At 42.7% G+C, this 13211-nt stretch overlaps 1 protein-coding gene and 1 non-coding gene across 3 annotated transcripts; both read right to left on the reverse strand.

The window, feature by feature from the left end:
- Positions 1-210: 210 nt before the first annotated feature.
- Positions 211-13074, reverse strand: LOC140514900 (endogenous retroviral envelope protein HEMO-like). 2 transcript variants are annotated; one of them, XM_072625378.1, is made up of 4 exons: positions 12949-13074; positions 12403-12440; positions 12278-12297; positions 211-2693 (listed from the first exon to the last, which is right to left on the reverse strand). In XM_072625378.1, exon 4 carries the CDS (start codon positions 2307-2309, stop codon positions 816-818), a length of 1494 nt encoding a protein of 497 aa, XP_072481479.1. In that variant the 5' UTR covers positions 2310-2693; positions 12278-12297; positions 12403-12440; positions 12949-13074; the 3' UTR covers positions 211-815. The 2 variants fall into 2 exon arrangements, with proteins under 2 accessions (XP_072481479.1, XP_072481480.1); XM_072625379.1 differs by lacking the exon at positions 12278-12297.
- Positions 12515-12645, reverse strand: LOC140515090 (small nucleolar RNA SNORA24). Its single transcript, XR_011970847.1, has one exon. It is a non-coding gene; the product is annotated as a small nucleolar RNA SNORA24 (small nucleolar RNA).
- Positions 13075-13211: the final 137 nt, after the last annotated feature.

Here is a 13211-nt window from a genome sequence, read left to right on the forward strand (position 1 = left end):
TAGGATGCAAAGTAGCTGAGGGAATAATTGAATTTGGACTAGAAGACCTGTGCTCTAATTCAGGTTCACTCCTTATGGGCAAACAATTTCAACAGTTCCTCCTCCATAAATTTGAGGATGTAGGGGAAGGAGAGAATGACAGACTTAGACTAGATCATCTGCTAGGTCCCTTCCAGTCTAAACCCAATCTTTTGAATAAGAGTGAAAATGTTTCATTTTTAAAACAACTTTTTACTTATAAAATCATTACAAGTTTCACAAGTATTTAAGTCAAAATGTATGTCCCTTTACACTATTCACTGACAATCAAAAAAAAAATCAATTAGAGAATACATTACAGTACTTGTTAAGCAGACACTGCGAGAAGTGCCCTGCTGGAGGCTGTGGAAGCTACGAAGTATATATGGCAGCCCTCTCAGGGAGCTCACAGTCTGATAAAGGTATTGATTGAGAATCTCTCAGCCTGGAGTCCAGAAGAGCCCAGAGAGAATCTCATCCACTCGGTAGGTTGGTAACTTCAGGAACCAGCTGAAAAAGGAAAGTTTATTCAAAGCTAGGTAGGAGAGTCACCAGCTAGAAAGTGACTCTTCGAACAAGGGTCTGGTTTTTAGGAGCCCTTGTGCTCTAAGGCTCAGCACCATAGCAGAGATGACAGCCAACAGGCAGCATACTGCATAGACAGAAAGCAATCCGAGTTTCAACTAAGGCTAAACACATTAAGGCACTCCCTAGGACTTTCCCTGGAAGCTATGGCCCCCTTGATTGTGTCCTGTGCCACCTCCCCCAAGTTCCTTTGGAGTCTCACCAAGTCAGGACTACTCAGGGTCTGTGTTCATGAAGCTTTTCCACTTGGTAACATTCTGACTTATCTGATTCTTCTTGTCAACATAGAAACAACACATGGTGTTGATAAAGGCACAAACCCCTCCTTGTTGCGCCCGCTTCATGTCTAATGCCATCCGACTCTGAACCACCACCTGGGAAAGGGGGTCCACCTCGAGCCGCAGGTTAGAAATGGCATCGAGGGTGGCACTGAAACCTTCTTCCACAGCTGCAGACATATTCACTATTGCCTTCTCAATTTCTAAGATCCCAAGCCATGGAAACAAGGCTCGGGCAAAAGCATGGAATCCTGAGGGTTTCTCAGCCAAAGGATTAGTGGTACGCTTATGAAACCGATTAATGAAGCTCCCAGGGTTGGGGACAGATGTGGAGGTTAAGGTCTTATGGATCTGTAGGTCAGGGACTAGATAAGCTATAGTGCAAGTTCCTCCCCACCCTGGCGGCAAAGCCTTATAAGCATAATCACCACAAATGAAATAAAGCCCTGGTGCATGTGCAAGAGAGAGAGTAAGTCTGTTACCAGAATACTGGGCCCAGGTGGAATTTGGTGACCACCGCTCTTTCCCATGGATCATCAGAGTACCTGTTTCAAAGTACCAAGGGCATCGCTTGTCAAAATTTTTCCACAAGCGGGTCATATGGTGCCAAGGGGTGTCATTATAGGCACAAAGTATAGACTCAAACATCTGGTATAAAAGGGTGAAGTTGACAAAAGATCCTTCTCCAGGGCAATTTGACATGTTAAAGCTCGTGTGGACAATCTCTCCCCCTTCAGCAAGTACATATAAAGTGTCATTATGATAGTTCTTTGTTTCGCTTTCCCAACTGGCAGAGGTATAATTGAGAGGGAGGATGGTGAAGTTGGAGTAGCTCTCTTTTCCCCAGAATGTCATTGGGGAGGTCTTTCCACATTTGAGGTTTCCTCCGCTATTTGATCCAGGGTCCACTTCCCACATGCCATCATCAGTGTCAAACCACAGGGTCTGGGCACATCTGTCCTCTGGAACATCGCCCAAGTATACGGTTCCATTGTCGTTTTGGATACACAACGGATACTGACCTCGGTGTTGTATGCGATACTGTGGACGTCCTGCCACTTGGTAAGTATGAAAGGAGCGGCTTACGTGTACTTTGTATCTCAGCCCTTTCCCGTATTCAGGAGAGAGGGGCCGGCCTGTGTATTTCCACAGATACTGGTATTTAGAATAGGAGGAGGAATGATACACTCCATAGATGGATTCATTGATCCAGTGGGACAGCGGAGCTGGGACAGGGACCAGGGAAAGCTCACTTTCCATATTACCCACTTTATAACAGACCCAACAGTCCGTTAAGTTGGCCGCAGTGACGGCCCTTTGTATTGATGTGATAAATGGGTGCTGTGGAAGGGCCTGACTGGCCAGGCCAAGTTGTAGGAGTGCTGTGATGACAATGGGGAGTATGTTCATCATCTCTTGCTTCATCATGGGCACAGGTGAGATTTACATTAGTCTGGAGTTTAGCCACAGGACCAGCTTAATGCCAACAGCATTGATAGTTAAAAACAGCCAACATCCCAAGTTTGGAAGGGCAGGATTCCATACAATCTTTAGTTCAAGGAGTGAACTGAAGTGGCCCAATGCCTGACAGCGCATCTAAAAAAGGAGAGCCTTGGGTTTGGCTCACATGCATCTACACAGCCTTTCCTCTGGCTATTATTGCAGTGTGACTCGTCAGAACAACCCGATAGGGGCCTTTTCCACCAAAGATCTACAGAGGACTTCCAGTGGTGAATTCTGATAATGGACTTGGATAATCAGACACTGGGACAGGGTTGTGTTTTAGACGTCATCCAGGCATCCTGGGCTTTTCTGCACAAACAAGAAAGAATTCCAGTTAGAGGATGGAATATAGTTAGTGGTTTCTTCAAATTGCTCCCTCAATTCATACCCCAACTGTAGGGCAGTTGACATGGATCTTCTAAATACTATCTCATAAGGTAACAAAGCATATGTTCTACCTTGGGCATTCCACAACCTCAAGAAAGCCAAGTGTAGGACTGCAAACCATTTCAGAATCATTACAGATTTTTCACAATACTCATTTAACATCCAAGTTCTTTCAGTCTACATGTCCAGGAGTTTGGGGATGCTTTGAGGTGTGAATTAAGAGAATACAAGGGCTTTAGCTATCTTGCGATTAAAATTGGAGGTGAAATGGGTCCCTTGGTTGGATCCCAAACTGGGAAATAAATTGGAGATCCATTTCTTTGCCACTGTTAAGAGAATCAGCTCAGGCAGCTAGGTGGCACAGTGGATAGAACACCAGCCCTAGAGTCAGGAGCTGTGATACAGTAGGCCAGTCACTTAATCCCCCAAAACAAAAAACAAACAACAAAAAAAAAAACCAAACCCAGCTCTAGTGAGCTAACATTCTACCATCCACTAAACAAGAAAACAATCAGTAGGCAATCCCCAAACACTAAGGATGATGGAAGTTGATGATGGAAGTTCTAATGAAAGTGGTCTGGAATGCTCTGAAGGGTAAGCTTCATCAAGGAGGGATCTTTTCATCAATCAACCCTTTCTCCTGGTCTACAGTGGAACTCTTCAGATTCCCCACTATTTTGTAATAAAGGCAGAGAATTTAACTGTTATGACCAAACCTTTCATATTCTAGTCATCCTCCTCCCTCTGCATGTGGCCCATTCAATAGGATACAAATGCACTTCAGCAGAGAAGGAAGCACTGACTGCAAAGTGTGGACTATGAAGCTACTTGTACAAAGCACAACCCATGGGTTTCCATTGCTCATGTTTCAGATAAGGGGTGGTTTGTTGGGCAGATATGGTTCCTCAGTAATAAAGGTATGTAGCAGTGAGGATAAAAGGCTATGGGATGCTACTATCAATGGCAGCCTTGGCAGCTAATCCAGTGTGCTAGTGTGGGTGGGACAGTGGCCACTGGTCATGGTATGTAAATGGATGGCCTCAGGTTAGGCTACTAGGTGGCCATGGAATAACTAGGTGACCGCATAAGGAATCCAGTTCTCCTAGATCCTGCACACTGTGCAAGCAGTTATGTCCCAAATGTCTATTTACAGTTTGTGTAAATGTTAGCTGGAACATCAGACACAAAGTGGCAGGCATGAATTAAGGAAATAGGTTCTGCCACCTTGGTTAAGTCATGGTCAGAAGCTAAACAAGTAGGACGTAAACAACGTAGGATGCATCTAGGGCAGCAGGGGAACTGCACTTATGGGGCCAATCACAGAAAAGTATTTAATCTGAATTGGCAAGGATTACAAACTCACTGAATGGCTTTTATAAACTGCTAGATTATCTGGAAAGAATGAGATAGCAGGAGAGGTAATCGATGGTGTTTCCGGGTAGGTTTCAAGTATGACAGACCAGAGCTAACAGCACAATACAGATTAGAAAGGTGCCTGAATGTGAGGGCAGCTGCAGCCAAGGCGCAGTCAACATTGGGACTATGGTATTTGCTGGTTGTGAAAAGTAGCATGAGCTAGATATTGGGACCAAAGGGTCAGCATAGAATGGCTACTCATCTTAGCTTCTTTGTGGCATTAGCATAAAGGGTTTGTTAAAGTCTGGCAGGAAGCTTCCTTATGTACCGTAATCCTCACAAGTGCTGGGACAGCGAGAGAAACAAAAGTAGTTTAGCCATTCCTATCTTGGCAATCTACAGTATCCAGATATACTGGATGACCCAAGAACGGGAATCCAAGTTTTAGGCATAAAAGGTTATTTCCTAACTAGCCCAAGTAGGTTTCTTGCACAAACCAGGGTTTGGATGTGAGGTCTTCTGGTCCAGTGATGTCAGCAGGTACAATCCATAAAAGAATACTTTGGTTGCTACAGCAAAGCCTATATCAAATGGGTAGCATGTTGTGGAAATAAAAGATTTCATTCATTTAGGAAAGATGATTCCTAATAATCTCATGGGAATATCACGTTCCCTCAAGTTTGATAAGGGGAAGGAGAAAAAGTCAAGGGCAACAGTAAGTAGAAAGCGTTCTGGACCCCAAGTCACTTCAAGTTCTACCTCACTGGCTTGTGACTCTGGGAGAAAAATCACTTTGCCTTTAGTTTCCTTAATATTTGGATACCTTAGGAAATAGGGTTTGAAGGTAAAAACCCAGCCTTGGATAGAATGCACACAGAGAGCAACTTGGGTTGCTGGGGTTGAATTCCAGGCTTCCAGTTTACAAGCGTAGAAAGTATTCATCAGAGAGGGGCCCAATAGGGCAAGGGGATCACGACAAAGGACACCAATATAACAGAATATGCTTCCTTTGGAACAAACTAATCTTCAAGAAATTCAGTTCCCAGCCCTCAAATTTAGGTTGTATGGCAGAGTGGGTGGGGTCCTTTTAAGACAATTGGGGCCATCATGGGACCTGTGGAGAAAAACTATAATACGGAGTCTAAAGGCTTCTAAAAGTGCTGGCTCCACTCCTAATGTTTAAGGGGGTTGTTACATCTCTTAAGGCAGTCTTATCTCCTTTGATCCTCATAACAACCATGTGAGGTGGGTGCTAATTGTGCCCATTTTACAGATGAGCAAATTGAGGAAAGTAGCGGATAAGCCCAGGGTTACATAGTTGGGAGTGTCTGAGGTTGGATTCAAATTCAGGTCTTCCTGGCTCCAGACCCACGGTTCTATCCATTGTACCACCTTTGAAGTACCTCCTCTTCTCAGCTTCTTGTAGAATGTTCTCACAAGATGGTAATTTGTCTATTTGGCTTCATGTGTGACCCTTCCCCCAAGACAAGTTTTGAGGTAATTTTAATGTTGAGAAGTTGTTCAACAAAGGTAAATATAAGCTATTTGTACTGACTTTGAGCTTGCCACTTGACTTCGACTGACAGTGAGGCAGGCAACTTTGCACAGCTCTGCCTCATCTAATTTCAATTCCCGAGCAAGTCAAGACATTACCCTCTTGATGTCACTGGTGGTCTTCAAAACAAAAATCAAGCCCACAAGGACTTGACTATTCTAAGCCTGTGTTCTTTGATCTCGAGGCTTAGTGAAGTTGTTTGTTCTTCATGCCACCCATCTTCCCTATCAGGGCAAGAGGAATCACTGCCCTCTGGGTACTTATTTTCCCACCATCTGATGGCAAGACAAGCCACAAAAACCAATCTAAATCCCCAATTCGGATTATGGACTGCTGACTGAACCATAGATTTTTATGTTATCAGTCACTGAGAAAATATTCCAAGAAACATCAACACAGTAAACTGAATAAGATTGGTTTACCGGATACCCCAATTTTCTCAGAAACAAAGGGGTAAACGATCAACTTTTTCTTCTCCGTCTGGGACAGACAACAATCTTGACAAATTTATCTTCATATACATTACCTGAATTCCTTTTACCTTTTAGATCAGGTCTCACTCATATTAGTACCCAGGCTTTCTAGAAGGGTACAGGAGGGGCATGAGAAAGGCTGGAGTGGGGGTGGCAGGGCAGCAGAGCAATCTGGGTTCCAAAAGTCCTACTTAGGGAGAATTACGTGAGGGTAGGTTAGAAGGGGAAAGTAGAAGGGTTTCCTGAAAAGGCTTTAAAGGTGGGGAAGATCAATTCCAGATGAATGTTTCCGCTATTATGCTACAAATTTATTTCCTACTTGTTAGGGACCATTCTGTTCATTAGTAATACTTTTCTAATTTTTTTTATCTTTAGCCTCAAAGCCTCCCTCCCATTAGCGTTGGGTGGAATCTTCTAAAAAGCCCCACAAATAAGTCATTTAAATTCATGCTCTCTTTGGGCTGTTGTACACTGAAACACTCGGTGGCTCTACAAGACACTCACATCTAGGACTACTGAGCCAACAAGTACCCACTAAGCACTGTATTTACGTGCTGGAGAATACAAAAAAAAAAATTCCAGTGAAAACACGCAGACACAACATGGTGTTAATGAGGGAAGAGGGATTTTTGTCTCAGAAAGGCTTCTTGAAGGGGGGATTTGAGCTTAAGTCTTGATGACAGGGAAGGCAAGAAGCAGATGTGTGGAGGAAAAATATTCCAGCATGGTTTTTATATGCATGTGTTGCATCTGAATAAGATTATTGCAAATGTAAAAGCAAGTGTTTTGAGAACATCAAGGGGGCCAGTCTACAAGGCAGAACAATACACAAAATAAACAACAGAAAAAGGCCAGGTTGTGAAGGGGTTTTAAAAGCCAAGCAGGACTTTAGGGTTGATTAGGAGCCACTGGTGTTTTGGCACTTAAGACTTAAAGGCACATAAGACTGGGTAGCCCTGAGGTTAGTATGAAGTCAGGGATAACATGAGGCCACGAGGCTGTGTGATTACTGGGAACCCCAAAGATGGGAACATTTACATTTGGGGAAGATGATGGATTCTGTTCTGGACATTTTAAGTTTGAGATCAAAGATTAGGGCTCAACTGATGTTGAGAATCATCTGTGTCAAGATAACAATCTACGGGAGGTGACAAAATTCCCAAGTGAGATAAGGTAAGGCAAAAAAAAGGGGGGCGGGGGGGAAGATATAGCAGAAAGAGCAAATACAGGTTCCACAACCTGTATTTCTCCCTTGAACAAGGTACAATGAGCCAAGCAGCGGAAGCCTGAAGGTCCTTCTGCTGTGGTAGGAGGCCAGGCCCCATGGTGATGACCAAAACTGGTCCCTATGGCTGTGGGCAGGGAGAAGAGTGGAGTCCCTGGTTTTGGTCCCAGGGCAGGAGTGTGCTCAAGTCTGCAGCTATAGGAGGGGCAGCAGGAAACAAGGGCTTGGTGACAGTATGGCTAGGGGTCCTGGTCATGGCTTGGGAGGGGGGCAGCAGAGGAATGCCCAAGTTCGGGCTCCCAGACAGAACTCAGAGAACAGTACAAAAACCCAGAGCCTAAGACACTACCACCCACACCTAAGCACTAGAACCTGACTACCATGGGAAAAAAAAGTGAACCAAAGGAGAACAACCTAAGCATAGATAACAGAATATCTGGGTTCATTCTCAGAAGATGCCACTATTTCAAAGAAAAATGTCAAATAGTCACAAGTCCAGAGTTCTTGGAAGAACTTAAAAATAAGAGGCTAAGGAAAAATGAAGAGGATACCGTCAATAAGCTTGCATGAGTTGAGTACAATGGGATGATTCTAAAAAATGAAACTGGGTAGGGAGAGCAAGAGTAACGATCTCGTAGAAAGGATGAACAACTGGGGGTGGGGGGGGTATGCAGGGCTGGTAGTTGTGGAACCTTATTCTCATCATAAGTGGGTTAAAGAGGGAATGTCATGATCTTCTCTGAGAGAAGGACAAACACAAAGGTCGATATACAAAGGTAGAAAAGTCTCCTAAGTTTATAAAGAAACAGGAGGGCTTGGATAAGGGACTTTCAGAAGGGTATGTATGTAGATCAAGTAGGAAGGCTTAGGACAGGAAAAAGGGGAGTTGCTTAGAGGGTTGTGGGCAGATCAAGGAATAGAGTAGAGAGAGAATATAAGTGAGATTTAAAAAGGCACAGAGGACAGAGGTAATGGTTAGAAATAAGTTAGACATGTGAGAAGGGATACGGTAAGGATAACTGAGAAAAAATAGCATAAAGGGAAACCCACAACTAATAATTATAACTGACTGTGAAGACTTCACCCATAAAAAGAATCAATTAAATATCAGAATTTGACAATATTTGTTTACAAGAAATATTTTAAAATAAGATACACACAGAGTTAAAAAAGGACTACAAAGAATTTATTATGCTTCAGCTAATGTAAAAAAAGCAGGTCTAGCAGTCATCTTAAAGTTAAAGCTAAAACTGGTTTAATTAAAAAAACAAAAACAAGGAAACTACATTATATTATGAAAAAGTACCACAGACAATGAAGCAATATCAATACTAACGTATAGGCACATCAAATGCTACAGCATCTAAATTTTTAAAGGAAAAGTTAAATAAATTACAGGTAGAAACAGGTAATAGTATTATAATAGTGGGAGATTCTAACCTTTCCCTCTCGGAATTAGATAATTCTAACCAAAAAATAATTAAGTCAAGGAGGTGAATAGAATTTTAAATAAGCTAGATATGATAGCCAGAGAGAACTGAATGTGAATAGAAAAGCAACACATCTTCTTTTCCTCAGCAGTATATGGTACCTTTACAAAAACTGACCATATATTAGGACATAAGTATAGTTAAATACAGAAAAATTAAATGTATCTTCATTGCATTACAATGAAATCAAGATTATATTCAGTAAGAGACCATAAAAAATAGACTTAAAAACTGGAGACTAAGCCTCATCTTAAAGAACAAGTGGGTTAAAGAACGAATCACAGAATCAAAAATTTCATTCAAGAGAATAACGAGACAAGATATCAAAACCTATAGGATGCAGCAAAAGCAGTAACCAGAGGAAAAGTTCTATCTCTAAACTTAAATAGATACAACAGACCATTGAATTGTGTATGCAATTAAATTAGAAAAACAAATTTAAAATTTCCCTATTAAAACACCAACAGAATATATCAAAACCACTGAATTAAGGTTTTATTAAAAAAAAAGAGACCCAATAAAATTGGTAAACCATTGGTTAGTATGATTTATAAAGAGAAATCAAACTACAAATGACAATGAAAGTTAAAGCAATAATCAGGCAGTAAACAATTTAAGTGAAACAAAAGAATTACAAAAATCTAAACTGCCTAGATTATTAACAGGAGAAAAGAGGATACTGTAACTAGCTGGGATTTTTACCAGGAAGGCAGCGATAGCTGAAGTATCAACATTAACTGATTACGTCAATAGCAAAAGTAACAAAAGCACATATCAACAGATGCAGAAAAAGCTTTTGATAAAATGTAACTCATTTCTATTGCAAAACTTATTTTTCCTTAAAACTGTTACAAGTATCTACCTGAAACCACCAGCAAGCATTACTTCTGAATCAGAATGGGCAATGAGGTAATAAAACTCTTTTTTGTAGCCTATTTGGAAAATCCCAACAATTCAAATGATAATTTTAGTCAAGTAGCAGGATATAATAAACCTATGTAAATCATCAGCATTTCTATATATCACCAACAAAATCCTGCAGGACATCCCATTTTAAAATTACAGCAGACAGTATAAAATATACCCTGGGAGCATACCTGCCACAACAAACCCAGAAACCACATAAATATTATTATAAAGTATTCTGTACAAATAAAGTCAGATTTAAAAAATTGGAAACATTAATTGTTCAAGGATAGGCACAGCCAATAAAATAAAAATGACAGTTTTATCTAAATTCTTCTATTCATTCAAAGCCATGCCAATTTAAATTATAAAAAATTTATTTTACTGAGTTAGAAAAATAACAAAATTAATTTGGAAAACATCAAAAGAATAAAAAAAATAAAGGAAGGAGGTTTAGCAGTACCAGTTTTAAAAGTATATTATAAAGCAGTTATTATCAAAACTATCTTGTACTGGCTAAGAAAGTGAAAAGTAGAACGGTGGAAGAGAGAAGATACACAATACACAGTAGCAAATGGTTACAGTAATCTTGGTATTTAACAAATGTAAAGATTTTTAAGCTTTTGGGATTAGAATTCGTTATCTGGCAAAAATTATTAGGAAGCTGGAAAACAGTCTGGCAGAAACAGAATAGATCAGTATTTTATACTATTTACAAAGACAAGGTCAAAATGGGATATATAAAGGGGAGATATACTGCAAGAAAACTGAACATATTACCTATCAGACTTATGGACAGAACAATTTATGAATAAACAAGAGAAAAGGGAACAAAATTATGTATAAAATGGATAATTCCACTTAAACTAAATTAAAAAGCTTTTGTACAAATAAAACCAATGTAGTGAAGATCAGAAATAGAAAACTGGGGAAAACATTTAGACAGTTTTCTCAGATAAAGGTCTCATATCTCAAATATATAATACAGACCACTCACCAATTGATAGCCTCTTCAATGAAGAAATCAAAACTAGTCATGAAAAAATGCTCAAGAAATGCAAATTAAAACAACTTTGAGCTATTATTTTATACTTATCAGATCACCCAAAAGTTAGGTAAAGTTACAAGTTCTAAAATATTTATAGCAGCTCTTTTCTTTGTAGTGGCAAAGAACTGGAAATCGAGGGGAGACCTATCCTTTGGGGAATGGCTGAAAAAGTTGTAGCATGTGATCACGATGGAATACTTCCGAGCTATAAAAAATGAGCTGGTTGATTCTGGAAAATCATGGAAATACTTGCAGGAAATAAGAGCAAAATGAGCAGGATGGAGAGAATTTTGTACAGGGAAACAGCAATATTGTCCTGGGAATAGTTCTGACGGACTAAAAGTCACCTGGGTTATTATACTCAAAATCAGCCATAAAGGACCATGAAAGAAGATGCCACCCACCTCCAGAACAAAGACCTGATAAGCAGAAGTACGCATGGTGAATTTTTACACACGTATACATCTTTGTCTAAAGTTAGACTTCTCTAGGGTGGGCTGTGGAAGGGGAAAATGCACACAGCACACAACAAAGGAAGCACAGAAAAGGGAGGCTTTGAAAATCGTGTACTCATTGCATACTTTCTCAAAATAGTGTGAAACAGAAATTCTTGATTTTAAATTGAATCCTTTTCCAAGTTGTGCTGTGTTTGTGAAAACACTCTTTTGTCTTTGGGTAATTATAGAAAATTAGCTAAGTAGCAGGGGAAGATAAAAGGTGGTCAAGGATAGTCTAGGGTGAAGTGACCAAGATGAAAACCTCAGAGACCTGAGTGGTCAGACAGGTGAACCAAGAGTCACCATAAAATCCCAGGAGAGTATTCAAGAGGAGATGATCAACAGGGTCAAATTTTGCAGAGCAAGAAGCATGATGATTGAGAATATGCCATTAGATTTGGCTATTAAAAGTTTATTGATAACTTTAGAGTTTCTTTGAATGAGATCAGAGGGAGGCGGAGTTTGGAAGGAGAGGGAAGTGAGAAAAGGCACCAAGGGGTAGACGGTTTTCTCAGGTTTGGTTGAGAAGAGGGAGAGACAGTTCTCAGTTACCATAAAGTGAGAAGCCAGGACTCCATGACTGCCAGAAAATGGAAGGAGAATTCTGTGTAAACCATTTTCTGAATGACTTAAAGGCTATGGAACTTTGGGGAGGAGGTCAGGACTTTGTCGGGGCGCTTCTCAACCCAGAGAAGCCCTCATCAGCTGAGTCCCAAGAGGAAAGGTCAGTAACTTCAGAGACCAGCTTGAGAAAGGGGGAGGGAGCCAGGAGAGAAGCCCAGCTTTCAGCAGCAGGAAGGGGCAGGCTCACACACACAAAGGCACCCGGTTTTCACGCTCTACAACAAAACAGCTATAATACACAACGTTAGGAAAGGTTGTCGGTCAACACAACACAAGGCAAGTCTTCTAGCAGCGCTGCCATAGTAACCAAAGACAGGACCCTTCATTCTTACCACTTCCAGTCCCTCGAAGCCTGCAGGGAAAGATTAACACGACACTTAATAAGAGTGATCTCAGGTACTTTATTGATCAGATCGCTGCCCCCAGCCCTGCACAGAAACCACGAAAGGCCACTTACTTGGCGTCTCTCCTTCCATCCCCGCTGGGTCCGGGCACCTAGGGAGGGCAGTGAGCACAAGGTTAGTGGGGCGGCACGGCCCACGGCCGCCCCCACGCGCGTCCGGGACGCGGGCTGTAACTTGCACAAGTCAGAACCTGATACCAATTAAATGGTGACAGCTTTGCCAATACGCAAGATCCTGCTCTTCCATGGCTAGGAAGGGAGACTGCCACAGGCGGCAGGGCCCAAGGATTCATGGAGATCGCGTTCCCGGGAGGCTTCGCCCTCCTCCTCGTGGGCCAGGGGCCACGCGCAGGCCTCTGCCCGGCCGGGGCTGCCCCGCCGGGACCCAGGCACCCCTTCCCGCCCCGGCCACCCCCAGCCCGCCCCGCCACGTGAGACTGACCCGGACGGCTTGCGGCGCATGCGCCCCTGCCCGCCCTCCCCCACGCGAGCGCGGAGAGAAGGCCGCGAGGCCGCCCCACTTCGTGGCGAGCCGGCTAGCGGGTCACCCGCACGCCCCCGACCGGCCCTGACGGACCCCATACCCGGCCGCTCCCTCACCCAGGTCGGCCAGACGCGGCCAGCGCCGCAGCCTGCACGGCCGTAAAAGAGCCACCAGCCGCTCGCGCCATAGAAAGGCCGAGCACGCCTCCGCGCACGGTTTTATAACTACGGTGACGTACTTCCGGCCTGGAGGGGGCGGAGCCTGCCTCGCGCCTGTCTCCGGCCGCTTGTCCTGGAAGCGGCCGCTTAAGGTTTCTCTTTAGTGGGCGGAGCTTGGGGGACGAAGGTCGCTCTATGCGGGGAGGAGGGGAGAGTAGAGA

This window comes from Notamacropus eugenii, chromosome 7 (genome assembly GCF_028372415.1).
Source record: "Notamacropus eugenii isolate mMacEug1 chromosome 7, mMacEug1.pri_v2, whole genome shotgun sequence".
Classification (NCBI taxonomy): Eukaryota; Metazoa; Chordata; class Mammalia; order Diprotodontia; family Macropodidae; genus Notamacropus; species Notamacropus eugenii.

What these genes read in the sequence shown, in the direction of transcription:
- LOC140514900 (XM_072625379.1), bottom strand. Translation starts at nt 2,309, where the DNA reads ATGATGAAGCAAGAGATGATGAACATACTCCCCATTGTCATCACAGCA.